We start from the raw sequence: 23569 nt of genomic DNA on the forward strand, positions 1-23569 counted from the left end.
ACTGACAGTTTTTTTCTTTCTTCAGTGAGTATGACATTAACATGTCTCCTCATTAACCAAAAATCTCAGTGGTCTTCTGATAATCATTTTGAACCTTATAACCATTTTTATCATACTAAAGATGTTGAAATTATAGGAGATTTGGGTTCAATATTTATTCATTAATTCAGTCAGGCAAGCATTCTTTGGTAGGCCCTAAGGACCCAAAGATGAATACTGCACAGTCACTGCCCACAGACATATAAGTAAATATAGTATGTAGTAAGGGAAAAGATATGAATAATACAGTGTGGTAAGTATTATAATCAGTGTATGCTTAAGGTAGGTGAGTGACACAAAGCATAAGTAACATTTCTTGGGGTGGTGCCAGAGAAGACTTGTTAGGGGAGAAGACATAATAAATGTTTAATAGGCGAATAAACACTAATAAGTAATAAAACACTAATAAAAGATATAGTTCTATGTTGTGGGCTCTAAAATTCTATTATTGGGAGTTCCCTGGCGGTCCAGTGGTTAGGACTCCATGCTTTCACTGCCGAGGGCCTGGGTTCAATCCCTGGTTGGGGAACTAAGATCCTGCAATGTGACACAGCCAAAAAAAAAAAATTCTATTATTTTATTTAAATATAAGTTAGGGAGAAACTTAGACACTTGAAAATGCAACTAATGTTATGAGGTTATATAGCACATGCTGATTGCCAAGTGAATGATATAGTAGCTAGAATTTATTGATACACTATATATCTGATTACATGTAATCCTCACTAACTCTCTGAGATAGGTACTGATACTAAGGCCATTTTACAGGGAAAGGCACTTGAGGTTTACAGAGGTAAAATAACCTCCTAAGGTCACACAGCTAAAATATGGTGGAGCCAGGATACCTGCTCAAGACAAGATCAGCTTTAGAAACAGTGTTCTTAATCATTAAAAAATGAACATAAGGAACCACTTGAACATAAGGAAAAACTTGCCTATTGAGAGCATTTGGAGAAGAGTTACAAATTAGATACATGATGGGTATCATGATGGGTATATTCCAGGCATGGGTATTGGCATACATAAGTGTTGGTTGGGCAGTATACCCTAAGTAAACTGGACCAGTATGATGGAGTAGTTCATTCATGTAGGAGCATCAGGGAAGATCAGGTTGGAATGTGAGGATGGAATGGGAGCCATCTGTCAAAGATCCTGAAGATGAGTAATCTGTACTTGATCTGATAGACCATAACCATAACCATTGAGGTTATGGGAGCAAAGGAGTAATATGGAATTCAGTGTAACATAATAGTTAAGTTCTTGAGTATCATTTTACGATTTTGTGATGTTTAGCATGTAAGTTTACTACTCTTAGGTTCCTTTGTCTTATCTATAAAATGATAATGGTAATACTATCTATTTCACAGAGATTAATTTGTAAAACCTGACATATCCAAGCATTGAGCAAATGTTACATATTATTATTATTGTTGATGTGTTTTAGTAAATTTAATCTGAGAACAGTGCATAGGAGTCTAGGCCTAAGCATTAGGCTGTTAGTTGAGAAATGCTTGAAACATAGTTTTAGCAGGTAAATGGAAAGGAAAGGACAAATACTAGGACTGTTTTAGATCAGTAATATCAGTATGTTAAGTGTATATAGCTTTCTAAAAATACATGTTTCTTTGTGCTGTTTCATAATATTCATGTGTTCATTGTTATATCAATAGTTAATAACTGAAAACTGTTATAAAGCAGAAACTAATAAAAAAATAATTTAAAAAAACCCTGAAAACTGAATGTAACTTTATAATTTGCAAAGCCACTTTGACATGTTATTGAATTTGATTCTCAGAACCATTCTGTGAGATACTATTATTTCCATTTTATTAAGGCCCAGAGAGGTTAAGTGATTCATTGAAGGTCATGCAAATTAATAAAGGAAGCAGTTTAAAACTTGCATTTTCATACACCTATTCTAGTGCTTTCCCCTTTATTCCTATATTATGTTATGATGAGAACTGATGTACGATAGCAGGCAACAGTATGAAAAACTATTCTTAGTATTTGAAAGAGTTAATATCATTTCTTAGATATCTGTCTTAATACCAAGAAATAACCAAGGCATGAAAGGGGAGAGACAAGTTCAGAGTCTACTAGTTATCTAATTCATATATAAACCCAGTGATATTTGAATATAATCTCTGTTTAGAAGATCACAATATTAAGTGGCTATAATTTGCCATTTTAAAAAACCTTCAGCAAAAATGAAAATAAACTCTTGATTTTCTGCACCAGACCATATTAGGCATTTAATACACTCTGGGTGATTGTAAAATATTTTACAATAGAGCTATTTCTTAAGTGTTTTTAAATAGTATTGATCATGAAACTTTTTGAAATTTACCATCAGGCCAATGGTGGCAGAGTCTACATAGAACTATGCTTCGTGGTGTTCTGGGAAAAACCTTTCGGCTTGTTGGCTATACTATTCAGTATGGCTGTATAGCTCATTGTGCTTTTGAATACGTTGGTGGTGTTGTCATGGTAAGTTTTTACATTCAAGAAAATAATCATTTAAAATATGTTTGTTTTTTTTTTAAATTGAAGGAAGAGAGTGTTTGAATTGGCACTGATATAAAATAAAAGAACTGTAACTTTAAATATGGTCCTGCGTTGTTTCTTGCAGGGGCACAAAGGCCCTATTAATCTAATAATACTAGTTTTTACCATTTATTGAATGCTACTTACTGTGTTCCAGGATGTATTTGATGTTTTACATTTATTAATTTAATCTTTTACACTCTATGAGATACTTACTAGAAATCTATTATACACATGAGGAAACTGAGGCTCAGAAAGCTTAAGTAACTTTCTGCAGGTCCCACAATTCCAAGTAGACTTGGAATTTCAGCACAGATTTCTCTGATTTTCAAAACCCCTACTTTTAACCACTGTGAAGAGTATCAATAACTGTCCTGAGAATAAATGATTATTCTGCCTTGTGTCAACATTAAAATGTTAAGGCTGTCCTCCTACCAATGCATTTTCTTAATATTGCATCATAAATCTATCAACCATGACAATACTAACCTTTTGTCATATAAATGAAAGAATAAATTGATTGATTGTTCAGTCAGTAAGTTTTGCTGTTGGTGTTGCTATTTTTATCAGGTTTACCCTAAGATATTCACAGTCATATAATCTCAAGTTGAACTGGAGTAATGCAAATAAATGTATTTAACTGAAACTCCCCTCTTTGATTTTTTTAAATTTACATTGGTATTTCCAGTAGGCTACGAGTTAGCAAAAAACTTGCATTGTGGTCTTTGTTTTTTCTGCCCAAGTAAGAAGTTTTGAGTAAAAAGTTTTATTTACATGTAAGTGGAGTGACTGGAGACTGTTGTGTTTAGATTTTTCAAGTTGAGATGATCATTCATTACAGTTTTGAGATATATATGAAGATTATTGTTTTACCTACTAATATGAAAGTCTTTAAAGTACGTCTCATTATGCCAATACTTTTCAGTAGAAAACATAAGTTGCAGCCCCATCAAGTGAGTAAGCTGTTCTCTTGGAAGAAAAGGAAAGGCATCAACTCATTGAGAATAGTATGATACCACTTGGTAAATAACTGTCATGGGCACTGGATGGTAGCTGACAGTAGCAAGAAAAAAAATCATTAATTTATTCATTCACCAAGTATATATTGAGTATCAACCTTATGCCAAGCACGTTCTTGACCTTGGTTACACAATTGGGAACATGAGAGACAAAGTCCCTGCTCTCATGATGCTTAAATTTTACAAGATGGCCAAAATTTGGAAACATAGATAATGTTATTTTATTTCTCTATTATAATATAATATTAACAAACCATTTTAAATATATTTTGCCTGTTTTTCCAGACTTGCTGGCTACTCTGTAGAGTTGAACTTATCTTGGAGCTTCCAGCTTATTATGAATCATCCTCCAAACTTGAAGAACATTTGCTTGATTTTCTTTCTTTTAAGCCTGCTCAGATGATTTATATTTTAAAAGGTTTTCAACTTAAATTTAAAAATTGCCTCTCTTTCAGTGTTCTGGACCATCAATGGAGCCTACAATTCACAATTCAGATGTTGTTTTTGCAGAAAATCTTAGTCGACATTTTTATGGTATCCAAAGGTAAATTTCTGCCACAGATATATTAAATTGATGGTGAAAACACACATACACATTGTGTCTTTTCTGCAGTTTCTTAACTTTAGCTTTAAAAACTCTTTTGTAAATAACCAAATTAATGACCAACTGGATGAAATTTTGGCTCAAATTTTTTCTCTCAGTTTGAGAAATTTTAATAGTTTCTTTAAACATGCAGTTCCTTGTATCATTGTGCAAAGTAGATAGCAGTCCCTTTTATAATGTGCATTCAAGCCTTTACTTTTTTTGGTGGGGGGGTTGGGGGGTGGGTTTGTCCTAGAACTTAGGAGCTAAATTACATATCCAAATCAGTGATTTGATTTTTTAATTTTTAAAATAATCCTGCATTTCTATTGATGACTGTCGTATTCTCTATAGTCTATGATGAGCAGTCGGTGATTTTTAGACTATAGCACTGTATATAGCCGGGAGCCAGGAATCTTATCTATTATGAGTCTCCTGATTAATTATATTAAGTTAAAAAACTCCTTGGGAAATATTGTTTGCCACTACATCTTTTAAAATCCTAGTCTAAATGGTGTTTCCAATCCTTGAGATACTGTTTATTCTACTTAACTCCCTGATTATTATTCCTTCTGAATGGATGTGAAGTATTAGTAATTTAGTGTATTTTCTAAAGGACACCTCTTTCATTCCCTAAAATTTGGGATCCATTAGTTTTTCATGATTCTGAAAAAATAGATCTGTATCACATTTCATCTTCATCAAATACAAATTTTACTCACTTGAGCTGGCATTTAGCTTATGACATAAGTAGGTTTAGGCATTCCTCTTTCATTATTGTCCTTTTTTATAGTCTACTTCACATCACTGAAAAATCACCCAGAATAGTGTAAAACTGTTCTTTGTGTTGACTCGTTCTTCCACTGTCTTAGATTCTGTAAATAGAAACTCTCTCTTGCTCAAGCTGTATGTTCTAGCATGGTCTGTGGGTAATTCCTCAGATCTTTTATCCATAACAACTCCAAGATAATACCTAATTGATAGATATGGGGTTATAAAATAAAACTTATATAACAGGTTATGTTCTAGCTTCCTTTTCTTTTTAACTTGTATCAAAATAACTTATTACAGTCTTTGGATTAACTAGAGACCTAGCTTCGCTGCAACATGAAGACAAGCTTCTGTTTTCCATGCTAATCACATGATTCCACTCTCATAGTCCTTGAGCATCCTTAACAAGGAGCTGGACTCATTGGCTAAATAGTGTTTGAATGAACAGCTCAATATTGTCTTTTTTTTTTTTTGGATAGATACTCTTTGCATTCAGATGGTAATACAAATAACTATATTTAGTAAATTAATTAAGATTCTTTAGAGGTTTTATTTTGTATTCTGCTCCTTCAGGGGGCCCATTAGGTGGAAGGACAGTTCAAACTTTGGCATTTATAGGAGACATACCAAAGTAACTTTTACAGACAAGGTAGTCAGTTGGTAACTCCTACTTTAAAAACATTACTGTCCTGAGTATTTTTTTCTTTTATCTGCAGCACAGAACTCTTGAGATTTCAGGGGAATCTCTGACCCCTGGTAAGAGATCCTCTTGCTAGCTGTTTCTAAAGATAGAGTAGCCATTCATTTAGGGAAAATGAAAGTCTGCATATCTGGTATCTAAAGCACATAGATTTTTCAGTCCAATGGACCGAACACTCATACATGAGACAACCATAGTCTCTTATTACTACTTATTCTTTCAACAAATAGTTAATGAGCACCTCACTTATAAGATGTGCTGTACCTGATAGAGAATGTTAGGATTAGCAAGATACTAACCCTTGTTTTCAAAAGCTTACAATCTAGGAGGGGATAATAAGGATATTTATAAATAATACAGGAAAATTTCAGTCTTAGTTCTATTAAGTTTCTTTTAAAATCCTATTTGAAAGAGTTGAGAGTCCAAGGTTATATATTTTGATTTAAGCTCTGTGCCTATAATATCTGGTTAGACCACCAGAAATACAGTATATAGTAATGATGCTTTCTATTAAAACACCTTGACTGAATTATGATTTTTATGTTGCCATTCAAGTGCAGAGTTTGTTTTGAGGATCATATTGATTATTTTGTCAAAACACTTAAGCTGAATAAAACTCCCATGGAAAACATTTCTTTCCCCAAAGCTAGCCAAAATCGACTTTGTTAGTATGTTACATAGGTTACAATATTTGCAAACTTATTCATCTGAACAGTTCCATTGACATGGTTCCAGTTGGTTGGAAAGAGATACTTTATAACATTTTCAAACAAGTGTAAGCGTTATATTGCACTCCAAATTATGGAATTTAGTGTTTTAATAGCATTCAACTCTTATCAAGAATAACCTCAAGAAATGACTGTTCTGAATACTGTTGCTGTATTTTCTGTAAAAGTTCTGATGAAGATGGTATCTTTACTTCCCTTACATAAGTATCCTTCTTGTATATTCCTCTTTAACTTAAGTTGTTAAGGAAAATTTTATCATACCTCCCAAACTAAAGTTTATTTTATTAGGTAATGATTGCCATGTAATTAATCATAACTTATTTTTTGACTTGACTACCAAAAGTTTTGAACTCATTGTAATACTTATATATAGCAATAACTAGGTTTCTGATTCAACCATCATCTTCCTTTTATTTTTGTGACTTTTGATATTGTTTTGATATATGCATCTTTTGTTACAAGCAACATCAAACTATTTCCTGAACCTGGTACAGATAATAAGTAAATATATTAAATCCTTTCGATTGTGAGCAACAGAATTCACTTATTGCTCATTTCATGCAGAAAGAGCATTTTATTCTCTTTGGTTGAGGCATTAGTCATTTTTTTGTCTCCTTCTTCCTTTCCAATTTTAGATATCTTCTTAGTCTTCTAATACATGTAGATTGCTATTTCTTCCATGAATCATGTCTTCCATATGTAATCATATCCATATTGGTTCTATATGTTTGATTTGCCAGTTTATTTTTTATAATATATGTTTGGACAGCTTTTAGCATTTTATTTGGCTGGGTCTTCTGATATTTTTTCTCAAATATGTGTCTGTTTTGACTATACTGTAAACTATCCAGGTTATATAATTTATATGCTGCAATTCCTCAGTTCTTTAAGCTCTAGGGATGTTTCTACCTTTTTATGTGCTCTAGAGTCAATCAGTGCTACTGGCTGGGCAGTCAAATTTGCTTGGTTAATTTGGTGGTATTTACATGGAATTGTTTTTTCATAGTTTTGGTTCTAAAATTTGGACACAGAAGTAACACTGAGTGGGTATAGTGCAAGAAGATAATTCTCATTGAATTATCAGAAATTTTAGAATCTTCTAATAGCTTTTCCATCACTCTCATTGTTAGATTCTGACCCATAAAGTTAGTCACAAAGGTTCTCAAAGCTGGTAAATGTATGGGAGGGTCAGTATGTTAGAGGATAAAAGGTGTGGCTTTGTTTAAGTTGCTTTATAAAAGTATTGTAGCAGTGCCATGCATGTGTTTATGCTAATAATAACACTGACATTTCTTTGACTTTTTCCCCTCAGAGGTGACATTGTGATTGCAAAAAGCCCAAGTGATCCAAAATCAAATATTTGTAAAAGAGTAATTGGTTTGGAAGGAGACAAAATTCTCAGCAATAGTCCATCAGGTTTCTTTAAAAGCCATAGTTATGTAAGTAACATTTCAATTATGTTATTCATTGGTATCATAGTTGATTAACATTAGCTGAACACACTGACAAATGATTATAACTTTTATTCATATTTTGAATATAAGTTAGAATAATGCATTCATTAGAATTTAAGTATGTTTGTATCAAGAACAACTTGGCCATTATAGTTTATATATTTTATTTCCTTTTAAAACCCTGTATAAACATCTCAGTATTAGTTGTTGCAGGCAAGATTCACCAATGAATGTCAAAATAATGGGCAGACGTTTGAGGAAAAATAGTGTATTTGCATAATCTCAAAGTATCTTTCCCAAGATATTTTTACAAAAGGAAAAACAGTAGCTTCGTAGAGGAGAAACCTGGCAGACACCACGTTAACTGAGTGATCAAGGTTAACTTTACCTATAACAAGACGTCAACATAATGTGACCCCTGAATTCAAGGACTGAGAAGGGCACATCACCTTTGTGGTACTCTTGTAAAAGGAAGGTATAGCCTCATGAGAAAACATCAGACAAACCCTAACTGAGGGTCATTCTGCCACATCATTGACCAGTACTCTTCAAAAATGTCAAGGTCTTTAAAAACGGAAAGTCAGGAATTATCATAGATTGGAGGAGACAAAGGAGACATGACAAGTAAATGCAATCTGGAGTTCTGGCTTAGATAGTTTTTCCACTGACTTATTACTGGAAAATCTGGTTAAACCAAACACAGTCTTGTAGTTTAGTTTTTTTTAATCCTATTTAAATGTTTAGGATAGATATTTTGGTGTAGTCAACTTGCCAACTCAGTTAGGAAAAAGAGCAAGAGCAGTAGAATGGAAGAGTGAAGAGCAAATGTAATGTGTTAGCCCCTTTCACCAGTCACACGGCTGCTGAGACAGCTTGTGGCAGGGGAGGGCAGCCTTCTGTTTACTCAGCATATACTCTTCTTACTTTAATTATAATTTAATTTTCTATTTTTGTTTAAATTTTCTGTGTCACTATCAGATTATTAATAGAGCTGTTACATCTGTTAAGTAACTTTATCTTCATCCCCAGTGTAAACATATAATTAAGAGTTAAATTGTCTTCATCGTTGTAAATTTATTTTGACCTATAATAGCCTCTGATTGCCCTATTTGATCAGTAGACTATTAAATAATCTATTATTTATTTACCATTCTTAATAGACTATGGTTCAGCTGTGCAAATGTTTATTACACTTTTGATGTTTATTACTACAGTGCTAAACATCCTAGGAATCCTTAGTTGATGGTGATAATGTTAAAGTTGAGAATGTGGTATCAGGTAACCTGTTGTTCTGTGGCCTTCATCATGGATACTTATCCTGTTATTTTTCAAAAATGTCAGTTATTTACGTAGTGGTTTCACCTTCACATGACTATTTTCATTTCTTGAGGCATTCTAGTCACTTCTAAGTTGCTTTAGCAACAAGCATATACTTCAGACCAGAAATAGTTTTATCAACAGAAAGGATAACAAAACATATAAATGATAGCATCTACTATCTGTGTACAGTGTGTACACTGCTGTTGTTTTCTTTTAAAATTATTAGAGGAAGAATATTAGGATGAAAGGATTTAGATAAAATCTCTGCCAAGTAATCAGAGAAAATAACCAGAGGACTATAAGACGTACATTTTTTGAATATTCTATTTTAAAGAAGACATTCATCGAATTTTTATGCTTGTTGAGAGAATAAATTAGGGGACACTGCCATTTTGTTCCAGGTATATTCCATTCACTTTGGTTTGCATGTTTATAAGTGTACAAACAATTGTAATAATATTGGCCAGCCCTTAACTATGTACTTACTCTGTACCTGACACTGTTGAAACTCTTTCCAAGGGTTAATTTATTTAATCATCAAAACAGTAACCCAGTGAAGGTGGTAGTAGCATTTGACAGATGGGAAAGCTGAACAACAGGGAGGTTAAATAAATTGCCCAATTTCAAACAGTGAGAGAAACAGTTGGAATTCAAACACAGGTAGCCTGGCTCTGTCCAGAATCTATATTCTTTACCACGCCACTACTTTTCATCCCCAAATATCCTCTACTTACTATTATTATTTCTACTCCCATCTCCTAAATTGTACTTCCCTTAAAATGTATTTGTCTTTATTATTTTTAAAAAGAGAGGCAACTATTTCTGATCAGGGCCAGTATTAGTTCTGAAAGACAAGCCAGTGATTTTTGAAGCCTTCCCGGCTCCACCAGTTTCACTAGGCTGCGTTTTTTAAGCCATAAGAATTGTGTAGCTGTTACAGAACCACTTTAGCAAATGTGTTCCATTAATCAAGGTGATTTATAACAAAAATTCATCCAAGTTTGGAGCACTGAAGAGATATCCAAACTGTGTGCATTCTGCCCCTCCAGAGTGTTCCCTTTTCCAGCTATCTCAGAAGCACACTGGTGCTGCATTCTATGAAAGGGGTTTCTTCCCCTTATCTGTGCATCCTTTTAGAAAAATCGTTGTTTATAGGTTATGAAGACATTACTATTCAGATCTTGATTGAGATGCATAATAAGGATGATATATATTAAATGTGTTTTGAATTTCAGGCAAAAAACATTTATTCTCCTAAGTAGGTGCTTCAGAAAGCAAAACACCAAAATTGTCATTTGGAACCTAGAACATAGAGTTTAGCATATGAAAGAAATAGCATTGTTTGTAAGTTGGCAAAAAAAGAATATAAACAGATCATTGGTTAAGTGATATGAAACCATTTTATTCATTCCAGAGTTCTAAAAGTTCATGTGGCAAGCAGCACTTACGAAAGGTGATTTATTTTTTACATTAAGCATTTGGAAACTAAGCAGTCCCTATCAAGGTCCTATTGCAGTGGGTTTAGCTTATTTTCATGGTATTGAGGCCAATAATTTTTTCCCTTGGGTTATGGGCTGAGCATTGGCTACTAGGAAATGAGCTTAATTTGTGACTCTCAAAAGAAACAAATTGTACTCTGCTCAAACATCTTGAATAACTTGCCTTTCTATACTATAGGAATTCCTCAGTTTGCTGCTAGAAGCCACTAATTTGCCAAAAATAATTTACTTGGAAGAAGCATTTAGCAGGTAGGAAATACATTAAATGAACTGGCATTCTCCTGTTGATCTGCACAGGAGGCGATTTAACGTAGTCTCCATTCCCCTAGGGAATATAGGGCCAGGACTCAGGAAATACAGTAAAATTTTCTTATAAAGCTAATAAAGAAACAATAACACTTTGTTATCTTTCTCAGGATAACATTGTGTGATAGTTCAGGGCTGTGATTTTAATCCATAGTGTAACTGTGGTACAGTTAGTCATTTTGGAATACAGTAAGTTCCTAACAGCAAACAAACATGCTATAAAATCTCCCACCTAAACAAACAAACTCCTTTGGCACCACATCCTCCTATAGGAGAGAGTCGTGCATACTTACTGACTCGACTCTGAACTTTATATTCTCTTTTGAACTCATTCCACTTAGACTTTGGTCCCCAGCACTTCATTGGAACAGTTCTTGTTAAGAGTCACTGATGACTTCTCTGTTGCTGATCCAGTGGTCAGCTTTCAGTCCCCGTTTTACTTGACCTATTGTTAGTATTTGAAGTTGTTCTTAAAGCTTGGTTTCACGTAGTTTTGGGGATACCACTCTCTAGGTTTTCTTCCTCTTTCTGCTTCTTCTGAGTGTCCTTTGTTGGTTCCTCCCAATATTGGAGTAACTCAGGGTTTGTATTTTAAACTTCTTTTGTTTATATATGTACCCTTAGGGTGACCTTCCTGTCTCATGGTTTTAAATACTATCTAACTTAAGACCTAAATTTATATCAACCACAACTTCTTTCCTGAACTCCAGAGTCATATATCTGATAGTCTGTTTAATATCTCCACTTTAGTATATAATGTTCACCTTGAACTGACTATGTCCAAAACTAAACTGATTTTCCTTCCAAAACTGGCTCGTCCTACATGTATTTCCCAATCACGGTAAAGGCACCTCCATTCTTCTGCTCACTCAGCTCATAAACCTTGGAGTCATCCTTGCCTCTCTTCCTCTTTCACACTCCCATCCAATCCACTAGCAAATCATGATGACTATATCTTGTAAATATAATCAGAATTAGATGACATCTTGCCCCCATCACTGCTACCATCCTGGTGCAAGACAAATTCATCTCACTCTTGTTTTCTTGCAGTAACTTCTGAACTTCTCTCTGAGCTTATATCTTTCCCATCTTCTTGCCTCCTTACCCCTCTACTGACTACTCTTCACATAGTAGCTGAAATGATCCTTTTTAATAATGATGCTTTTTCATAAAAATAATGTTACTCTTCTACCCAAAGAGCTCAGTGGCCCCCCATCTCATAGTTAAAGCTATGGTCCTTTTGATGGCCTACTAGACCCTACACTCTTCCTGCTGTCTGTTCTTGTAATTAAAGTTTCATTGGAACATGGCCACACTCATGCATTTACATATTGTCTGTGACTCCTTTCAGTAAAACAGCAGAGTTGAGTCATTGTAACAGAGACTCTGTGGTCTGCAAAGCTTAGCTATTTACTGTCTGGCCTTTTACAGAAAAAGTTTGCTGACCCTTGCTCTAGAATGTAAGGTTCTTAATGGCAGAGATTTGTTTTGATCTCAGCTGATTCCCCAACACCTAAACTTTTACTTGGCATCTAGGAGATACTTTAAAAATACTTGAAGGGTGGACAAATGGATATATGACTAGAGTCTGACAGTGTTTTATTTTAGTTTCTATTCTACTCAGTTTCTTCTAGTTTCTACTGCAAACTCGCTCTGGAGTAAAGTGCATGATGTTCTATTTTTCAGTAATATAGATGTTCCTGTAGCTCACCACACTGTATGCTAATGCTGAACTGGCCAATCTGTGTTCATTCTAGTCTTCATAGAAGACTTGAAAGCTCTTTCTTCCATGGTAGGGCTACTTGACCATCTTCCATAACTGCAGGTAAATGTTATAGAAAATATTGGAATGCCCCTGTTACTTTGTACCAGCACAGCATTGTGCTGATTAAACGTTTCTTTCCCCAAGTGACTTCTATTTGGACTGAATGATAGTTTTCAGCCCTTTTCTTAAAGCAGATTAAACATTCACCTGGCTTTGAATAATTAGTTTGGAGTACTCTGAACTTGGTCTCATCTAAATCTTCTGAAGGACTGGTGGAATTGAGGTACCCTGGACTTACCTTGTTCTCATTTTGAGGGAAGATTTGGTTCCCCAGAAATGGTGTGGTGGTTTTGTTACTATGAAGGCTAAGTTGCCCTTGCAACATGCAGTACCTACTACCTAGTTTGTGTGGTAATGAGAGTTTTCTACATTTCAGTAGAAATGATGTGCCTTTGGACATATGTAATAAACTCTACAGGTATTTTGTTCTTTTGATTCTTTTATTGGTTGGCAGATTAAGGATGGATGAGTTATCTGAAGCTGGTAAACTGTTCCTTTAAGTGTAAACTTCTGCTTTCCAGTGGTTGTTTATTATAAAATGAAGGATTTTTTTTCTAAATCTTTCAAATAATTAAAACTCTGTTTATTGAATTTTAGTTTCTCAGCCATAGCAGCCACCTTGTTGAAGATGAGTATGTTAACAGAAATATTATGGAGATCTCAGTATTTTCTTGTAGTTAAAGCATAGCATCTTTTGCTATTGTTAAAGGAAATGTATCTGTGCTTATTAGAAAAATTATGTTTTTACTTTTATTTTTGACCTATCAAAATATCCAGTTATATAAAGCTTTTCGGTTCTTGATACCACAGATTCCAGTATCATACACAAAAGGTGAAATGTTCATCAAATGCTAGTCTGTTACCACAGTAGAGTGATGGTAGGTGTATAAGAAATGTAGTATTTCTTACATTTTTCTTTTTGAATTGTAGAGTATGTTAATAACAACATCATTATTGTTATTGGCAGAAATGTAAGAAATAGAGACATTTTCACATTTCAGAAAGAACTGATTAAATGTTCTCAGGATGCTCTGGTGGTATAGTGTTCCTAAAAGGAGAACTTGGAAATGGGATAATATGCTAGTAATAAATCTGTTTTACTGTGTATTGAAAAATATTTAAACAAAACTGATTGGCCAACTGAAAAACAATCTCACTAATTGGGAAACATTAGAAAATGGTCACTTTATAAACACTGATAGCCCCCAACGTGTACTGTGTATTTACGTTATAGTTCAAATCCTTGAATATCCTAATGCTGTTTTTCTGTTTGTTTAAATGTCATTTACTTTAGCTAAAAGTCACAACCATATGGTCTTCTATTACCACTTGTATTATAAACAGAAAAAGTACTTCTCTGTAGGGAGAGGAATCATCAGATTGAAAGGGTTTGTTTATTATAAGCTGCTGATACACTAAATCCTTATGTCATTTAAATAGAAGAACTACCTAATAATGTCACTTATTACAACTAGGATATCTAAACAAGGGACTTGCTTTTTGCAGACTATAGTGATAAAAACCTGTGCTTCACATCCATTTCTCAGCAACGGCTCCCAGGGTAATCAATCATGGCATACTGCTAATGCCTTGATTGCAGCTGATGCAGAGGAAATATGTTTACTTTTTTGCTAAAGTGAAGTTCACTGCGGAGATGACGTGACTTTTTCATCCTATAGCTAACAATTCTGAAGATAAATTTGACTTAGTGTTTACAATTCTGAGGTGTTTTTCTTCTGATGTTAACACTAAAGAATCATCTTTGAGGCTCCCACTACTTAAGCATTTTCTGATGTGTTCCCTGAACATTTTCAGAATAATTTGATCTTAGTTTAACAAAAATACGTAGTTTATAAAATATTATTTTGTAGAAATGTATTTTATCTTAATATATGTTTGAGTATGTATATGTATGTATATGTATTTATGAAATCAACATTTCTACTGAAAGGGTAGCAACTCTTCCTGAAACTAACATGTTTTACTCACCTGAAAATATTTTAACCACTCAAAGTTGGAAAGTCAGTGCCATAGGTGGGATTCTGGGGAGGCATTTATGCAATTCAGTAAAATGCCATATTACGTATAGTTTTATCTGCAAGTTATATGAGACCTCTATACTTTTAGGTTGCTTAAAAGTAGGTGGTGCAGTAGTTAAGAATCCGCCTGCCAGTGCAGGGGACATGGGTTCGAGGCCTGGTCCGGGAAGATCCCACATGCTGCGGAGCAACTAAGCCTGTGCGCCACAACTACTGAGCCTATGTTCTAGAGCCCGCGAGCCACAGCTACTGAGCCCACATGCCACAACTACTGAAGCCCATGCACCTAGAGCCCGTGCTCCACAACAAGAGAAGCCACAATGAAGAGTAGACCCTGCTCGCTGCAACTAGAGAAAGCCCACATGCAGCAACAAAATACCCAATGCAGCCAAAATAAATAAATAAATTTATTTTAAAAAAAGTAATTGGGAAAAATTACTAAGACTGAAATTGTAATGCTGCTGTTCAGTGTAAGCATCTGAGGCAGACCCCCACTCTGATGGTCGGTCGTAAAGAGAATGTGTTCCAAGTGTCATGTGGCTTCCTAACCTGATACAGTGGTCTGCTGGACTAAGTGGAATGTGTTCAGATGTCTTCTGAAATAAGCAACTAAATGAAGTTCTTCTATTACCACTTTGGGCAATCAAAATTCTACAGATTTATGTGACCCACTTAGTCTATAAAAGCATTCTCATTCTAGTAAATTATTTTCTACCTAAAATAAGAAAGGAAAAGAGAAATTACAGATTTAAAAGCAAGTATGCATATTATAAAATAGTTGAAGATAGTAAAATAGCCGAAAAATATTGACATTACAAGCCATTATACTGCTAACCTAGATATGCGAGAGTGCTTCCTCCTGGGTTGGAATTTTCATAACTATTTTAAGAAAATTTAGGAATCGTTTAGTTTGGCATAGCTAGTGCTTGCATGTCTACTACACAGACATACAGAGCCAACAGGGAAGGGAGATAAAGTACCTAAAACTATAGGGTGAGTAATTTAAAATTCTAAGATGCAACTTAAGATTCTGATCTACTTCCTGTACATTGTGTGTATGAATCTCTAAATCAGGAAGGATTAGAAAAACCTCCTGTCATCTGAAGAGACTTGAAATTTGACCTGACTTCCCTATGTAAAGAAAGTCAGAGTAGGTCTGGGGACACAGACTGATACGCACTTCTGACCCTAACTGCAAATGCACCTAACCCCAAACCAATCCCAGCATCAGGCATCTTCCTTAATGAGGCGGTGTCCCAGGAGCAGCGGAAACCGCTGGACTTGGGGGGAGGGAGAGAAAACTTAAAAAGCCTTCAGGAGGACATAGGGTGGGCAAATTTGCCAGACAATAACTTCACAACTTTCCTATTATTTATTCATGCATTCATTAATTCCATTAATTCCAGATATTACTGAATACTTACCTGAGGGCCACCACCATGTTAAAGTAGATCAGGTCCCTGCCTGCAGGCTGTCCAATAGAACTTTCTGCAAAAATGGAATAGTTGATATCTGCCCTGTCCAGTATGGTAGCCACTAGGTTCATGTGGCTGTTGAGCACAGGAAACGTGGCTAGTGTGTCTGAGGAACTGAATTTTTAGTTTTATATAATTTGTAAGATTGAATAGTCATATATGTTACTAGTGGCGACCATGTTGGACAGTACAGCTTCAGGAGTTTGTAGTCCAGTTGGGGGACTGGACAAGGAATTACAAAATGGTGTAACAGAGGATACTTATCTAGACTGGGGTGAATAGGATTACTACAGACTGGGGAGGTAAAACCTGAGTTGAAGTTCTCAAGGATAAGTGGGAGCTAGCCAAAGCAAGCAGCATATTCAGAAGCTCTAAAAGTGAGAGTGGAGCACTGTGCCTTGGGTAGCTGCCAAAAGTAAGTTCCTATGTCTGGGACATATAGTGGGGAGGGGTGGGTAGTGAACAGAGATAAAAATGAAAAGGTGATCAGGGCTCAGTTCCTTGTAAGTCTCAAGCAGGGGAGTAACTTTGTGTGTGTGTGTGTGTGTATGTCCACATCACGCGTTGTGGGATCTTGGTTCCCTGACCAGGGATCAAACCTGTGCCCCCTGCAGTGGAAATGTGGAGTCCTAACCACTGGACCCCCCAGGGAATTCCTGGGAGTAACATTATCAGACTTAGCTTTTAAAAGATCACCCTGATATTTAGTATAGAATAGTAGAGGATGGTTGGAGTAGGAGAGGCCAGAGGCAGGGAGACCAGTTAATAAACAGGCTGTAAGACATAATTGAGATAATAACATGAAGAATGGAAAGCAGTACAAAGTTTGGAGAAAGATTAAGGGAATATCTAGACAGGAGTGGATGTTGGAAGAAGTGGAATTGAAAGTCTTAAGACTGACCCAGGTTTCTGGCTCTAGCAATAGGGGTAGGTGGTGCATTAAAATAAGGGGTCTGGACTTCCTTGATGGAGCAGTAGTTAAGAGCCCACCTGCCAGTGCAGGGGCCACGGGTTTGACCCCTGGTCCGGGAAGATCCCACGTGCTGCAGAACAACTAAGCCCATGTGCCACAACTACTGAGCCTGAGCTCTAGAGCCTGCGAGCCACAACTACTGAGCCCACGTGCTGCAACTACTGAAGCCCCCATGCTCTAGGGCCCACGTGCCACAACTACTGAGCCTGTGTGCTGCAACTACTGAAGCCAGCACGCTTAGAGCCCATGCTCTGCAACAAGAGAAGTCACCACAATGAGAAGCCCGTGCACCGCAACAAAGAGTAGCCCCCACTCGCCGCAACTAGAGAAAGCCCGCACACAGCAACGAAGACCCAACACAGCAAAAATAATAAAATTTAAAAAAAAAAAGAGGTTCTGAGGGAGATGTTAATTTGGGAAATGGAGAGAAGATATACTCAGTTTTGGAGTAGTCTAGAAGCCTGTATAAGTCTATGATAGATTGTACTTTAAATGAATACAATGACAATGAAATTATAGGAGGTGGGAAGAAAACACATTCTTTCCCAGAATGATGTTTGGGTGCTATACTATTATTCCCTCCTTGATGCCCACAGTATATTTTCATGATCTCTTAGTCAAAACAGTGTTTTGATGCTCTCAGCCCCCTGAGATCAACCTCACTTTTTAAAGGTCTTCAGCTATTCTCTTCGTATCTTACATCATCACAAAAAATGTCATCTGTCATCTACCTGTCTAATTTGCAACTTTATATTTACAAAGCTAGACATCATTCTAAATAACTTCCAGACTATGGGACATTAGAGTTCTGGTTTTGATAAATAAAATGCAAGTAGGAGAAGTGTCTATCAAAGAAAATCATGCAATACAATTTTTTTTAAGATACTAGTAATATCAGGTACAAAAAGATCCACATATTTTAATCCTTTATTTTTTGGAGTATGGACTCTTTTCTACTATTGATCTTTTATTTCTAGTACCATTTCAGGTATAAATCAGTTTTTTAGCCAATCTCTATATGATGGAGTTATGCACTGGTCCATAAGAAATCAAAAAGCACTACAGAGATTCATCTATAGGAATAAATCCAAATAGGGATGTGTTTTGACTGGGAAGAATTATTTGAAGTCTCAGGGCTCAAAAATTTGGTGGAAACCTATTAGCACATATTCTGTATACTAGGCATCTGATTTACTATTTTAGACTTTTTCTGAGAACATGAGAAAAGTCATTATTTACATATTTACCGCTATTTTCTACTACTGTTTCAGATACCTGTGTTTCATTAAGTTAGGCTCATCTTTTGGAATATGAGAACCAGAGTGTACATCAGGCTATATTAAAATGAGAGTACAGACACAGTCTTTAAATGAGAATATAAGGAATTTCTCTTAAATACTAATCCAAAAACAGCAGGTAACCTTGTTACAAATAGAACAAAAAAGAAGTCAGAGACCAAATAATCCATTGTCCTAGGGAAAAAAAAATCTGTAGGATTGAGATGTTAGTATTAGATCGCTGGGATGGAAAGGACTATTTACTAGCTTCAATCCCAACACTTTTTCCCCTTCCTCTACCTTCTGACAAGTTGGTAGATGGTCCTGAAGAAGTAAATGCTCCATAAGGAAGTGCTTAGGCATTTGATATTTAATAAACATTGCTTGAAAAAGATGCCTGTTAAAAGAATAAAAATGTAAGTCTTTGCTACATTTGGATGATTTGGTCTTAAAAACTGAATTTCATTAAATCAATTGGCATAATTAATATGGCATCTATTCACAATTAATGTACATTTTTAATTATACTGGATTTAATTCAAAGTCTTGGCTAGTACCAGAACTATATAATTGAATACAATGTAAAAGAAAAAGACCAAAAACATAACTGAAGTGAAATTGCAAAGCACAGTTCACTTTGCAGAGAACTGGATAGACTGCATATGAAACCAGGAACAAAGAAAGCCCGGCAGGCATCATTCATCCAGCAGCTGGAGCAACTGTTAATAACAATAGCTAATATTTAGTGAGTGCTTACTGGGTGCCAGGAGCCTTATGTGTTATTTGGTTTTCAGAATGTTTCTGTAAGGCATTCATTAGTCCCAGTTTTTTAGATGAGGTTTAAATAACCTGTCCAAGGTGTTTAGTAAGTGGCAGAGCTACAATTTGAACTCAGGACTATGACTCTGTGGACAGTAACTTTAACCACCATACTAAACACCCCATCAGGAATTCCTGTTCAGGCTGGATGGAGGTATTGAGTACTTAAGGAGAAGATGAAGGAGCTTAGCTTGCTTGCAGTAGCTGTGAGAATGAGCAAGTCAAGTCTTAGACGAAGCTCTAAACCCACTCAGCAGGGAGATGCTCAATAATAAAAGAGAACCTTTAGTTAAAAGCATCCCCCATCACACACACCCTCACCACAGTGCTGTAGGTGTAGCTTACTAGAACTTTGGCGTAAATTTCTCTTTAATGATAATTGGCTGTGAACCTAAAGTGGCACCATTTTTAAGTAGGGAAAGGCAATAACAGTCCCCAGGAATGATGTGGGATAGGTTAGTAATAAGTCAGAATTTAAATGGGAAGAAAAAGAAGCAGGACTGCATAGAGATAGTATCTACTGAAATAATCAGGGTGTTAACTGTTCCTTGCCTGGTCCTTATAAATGTTAATCCCTTTGTCATGCATCTAGCCTTTGGGAGCACCTCCCTTATGACTCCAGATATTCTACTCAGGGAGACAAATGTGGGCAAAAAGTTCTGGCAAGGAGAATGTCAGTAAAAATAGAGTATTAGTGAGACTGTTCCTTGAGTTTTGCTTTCAGAGGTACCCATAACTGACGCTTGAGACAGCCCCATTTTACAAAATTAAAGATTAATAATGTTTTCTCAGCTTTGTGTTCTTAAAAACCTTTCTACATGATTTTCTCTCAGGGGATTTAATGCTTCACTTTTTGACATACATGTCTTTATCTATAGTTTTGTTGGTGTATATAGGAAGATAAACTCCAACAATTATTTACTGCCATTGCAGGAGTCATACAAATACTGGGCTTTATGAAGTTCTTTTAGAACTATATAATTAATAAATGATCTCATTTTGCAAGTATTCTCTCCAGTAGTTTGTGTGCATAGCATCTTACCATGACTATGTTTTGGTTATATAAGCCATGATTAAGCAGAATATGCATTAACCACATAATGGTATACTAATTTGACTCGATTCTGCTTACCTGAAAGATAGTAACATAAATAACAATTATTTGGCTATTGTTAAACTAAAATGACATGTTATGAATGTACATTCATCATATGGACTTTTTTCCTGGGCAGGGAAATTATGCATTTTATATTTTACATTCATCATTCTGTGAGACACAAAACAAAATCTTTAAAATACATGTGGAAAATGAAATACTTTACAGTGTTGTTGATATACTACTTCCATTTGCTTTTGCCAAAAACAGAAACCAAAAACTCCAAGTCTTTATCTGAGTGCTTTCCTAAGGTGTGTATGCCTCTCATTTTCCTATATATTTCAGGAAAAGGAAAAAATAATCATGTCAGAAAAGGATTCCAAAAACTTTGCCCTCTCCTATTACCTTTATGATTTTTGTTTGTTTCTTTAATAATTATTATTTCCTTTACATTCAGTCATTTTAGAAGAACCATTAGGAGGCATGAGCAGTAATAGGGCCAGTGCATACCCTGCCTTTGCTGATTATACATTTTAAAATATCTGGCAAACAAAGAGTTAGTTAAAAATCAGTCTGTTATTAGGATTTTCTGTTTTTTGAAACTTTTGAAAGGTCAAACATACCAATCTTACTCTTCAGTCAGAATTTTTTCTTAATTAGATAATCTTTGCTTAATCAAATAATAAGTGAGTTTGATTACAGTTTAGTAAATGTGTTATTTGATATTGTGGACTCTTTCATCAGATTTCACTTAAATCAAGAAAGGTAACACCTGTGGGTTGGTTCCCAAAAGCTGCTTTTGTTAAATGGACACCCGCAGGCCATGAGGCAATTACGTTTGTTGCTTGTACTATAAAGGAGGCACTTAACTAGGCTTCAGCAAGTATGGCTGAGAACTAGAGGCTTGATTGTTTTGTCCTGCCCTGAGATTAGGTTTTATCATAGCTCAGGAAGTAAACCTCTGACGTAGAAAGGAAAAACCAAGAATGATTTAAGAGTTCTTTTAATGCTTTAAAAGTTATTCCTAAAGCTAGTTACATCTGAGACCCTGGGAAAATTCAGATTTGAGCAAAAGTAAACATTTCTAGGTGGCATTCATTGTAAACATATATTCATACATTCTTATTCAGTCTCATGCATTCATTCAAGTTGGCATGGTGTATTTCCAAAAATACAAAGATGAAAAGTAATTAACTCTTTTTAAAAGTTTTGGTTATGAGAAGTAATGAACAAAGACATGGAATTAGTATTTCCATTTTTGCGCATTTGCAAAACATTTATTATAAATTTTTTAAGTGTTTATTTGAGTTCTTTTCTACCTTAATTGGAAAGTTATAACAGCCTTTTAAAATACATTTTAAAAACATTTTAATCTATTTTATTATAATATTGCTATAGAATTATTTCTCTTCTCTGGTTTGAATTTTGAATTTAGTGATAACCAGTAGGTTAATCCAACAGACAATAACTGTGTTTTGAGTTAGAAAGGAAATTTTTGTTCTGTTCCTTGCTTTACTCCACTCCACTCACCTGACCAGAAAGGTCAGGTTTTAAGTTTTGGACCCATACCAAAAATGTGTTGTACTTTATATTTATTTAAATAAATGCGTTCTTAGCTAGACTAATATTTTAGTTATCCAGAGGTCTGGTGACAGTACTGTAATTGCAGTCATTTACGTGTACTGTTCAAAGAAGCAGAGCCTGCTATACGGATTGGAAGCTAGGTCACTCTCTTACCACATTACCACAGACAAAAAAAATTTTTTTTTTTAATTCAATAAAGCTCTTCCTAACCTGCATTGTGATGGACAGTGTTCCATTTTTAAAAAGTACAAGTATTACTGAAAGGGCTAGTCATATTAAGACACACACGTATGTGTATATGCATATATATATTTTAAAATTATTTAATACATACTGGTCACAAAAATGTAAATTTTGAAATACATAAAACAAAATTTTATGGTTTGTTAAAAAAGTAATTATACCTAAGTAAGCCCTGTAACTTATTTTTTCACTGACTGTATTCATGTCAGTCTATTATCTGTCTACTATTCTGTAAATAAACTGTTTAACATCTGCCTACTGACGAATATTTATACTGTTGCCAATTTTGAGGTACAGGCAATACCATACTGAACTTATCTGCTTATACATAATTGCATGCTGAGTTTGGCGAATCTTTTCTAGAGATTTTGATAGGGAAAGGGTAAAATGAGGACACACAGGGCATGCCACTGAAGGGGATGCAAGGCAGAGATGCCAAAGGCACACTTTACTTACATCAAGAACTTTAGTTCTCACCAAAAGGATTTTCTTCATATTGTTATGAGGTATGCTAAAAAAAATAAGACTTTAAATATTAGATACTCTGAACATCTGGCAATTATGGAGTAACTGCGGCTGAACTTGTCCTCCTGCCATAAAGAACTAGAAAACTGGACAAACTATGTGAAACAGTTTTCAGACAATGCACAGCAGGCAGTACAAGACGGATTCCTGAGAGCAGGGAAACAAACAAGGCAAGCCTTATACTTTCCCTAACTTCTGCCTTAAAGCAGTTTTCAGAAGGTGCGAGGAGGAAAATTCAAACAAAGGACTGGTCTTGCTGAGTTGAAGAGACAGAGATTAGGGTATAGGGAAGTTTAAGTGGTTGGAATTTATGTGTCAAACCACCGGGGAGAAAAGAGCTACAGAATGATCTCCAGAAATCTACGTAGAGTATTCTCTTGGTTTTGGGGCTGAACACTAAACTGTGCCTGCTTATGGTGAAATTTAGAGACTGAGCACCAAACAGCTATTGGCAGCAGCCAAGCAATTCCCAGAGCTCACACAGGGCTGAGAGTCATTTGAGTTCTGACCAGCCACAGTGGACAGATCTCATTAAATATCTAGAGTATTCCGTACAGACCCTGGAATATCATGCCTTAGGAGTAGGCTAGACTAGCCCTTAGAGTACAGTGTGAGAGAGACCCAACTTAAGCTTAAAAACAAGGCTTGACAGGAATAAGCTGTTCCACAGCTAACTTAACCACCTTCCAAAAACCAAACAGACCTCCTCAACATTCAACGCTCTCTAAAAAGTGAACAAAATCCACTCAA

General features: G+C 35.4%; 1 protein-coding gene across 5 annotated transcripts in view; it reads left to right on the forward strand.

Annotated features, from left to right (window-relative positions):
• IMMP1L (inner mitochondrial membrane peptidase subunit 1) overlaps window positions 1-23569 on the forward strand; it is a 72980-nt gene that overhangs the window by 44137 nt on the left and 5274 nt on the right. For 4 of the 5 annotated variants that reach the window (XM_060103516.1, XM_060103518.1, XM_060103515.1 and 1 more), the window contains 3 exons: window positions 2393-2526; window positions 4058-4146; window positions 7697-7823. In XM_060103516.1, coding sequence (XP_059959499.1) covers window positions 2422-2526; window positions 4058-4146; window positions 7697-7823 — 321 coding nt within the window. In that variant the 5' untranslated portion in view covers window positions 2393-2421. Of the gene's footprint in view, window positions 1-2392; window positions 2527-4057; window positions 4147-7696; window positions 7824-10835; window positions 10907-12649; window positions 12704-23569 lie in introns of those variants that run through there. The other variant, XM_060103519.1, reaches the window with a different exon arrangement.

This window comes from Mesoplodon densirostris, chromosome 7 (genome assembly GCF_025265405.1).
Source record: "Mesoplodon densirostris isolate mMesDen1 chromosome 7, mMesDen1 primary haplotype, whole genome shotgun sequence".
NCBI lineage: Eukaryota > Metazoa > Chordata > Mammalia > Artiodactyla > Ziphiidae > Mesoplodon > Mesoplodon densirostris.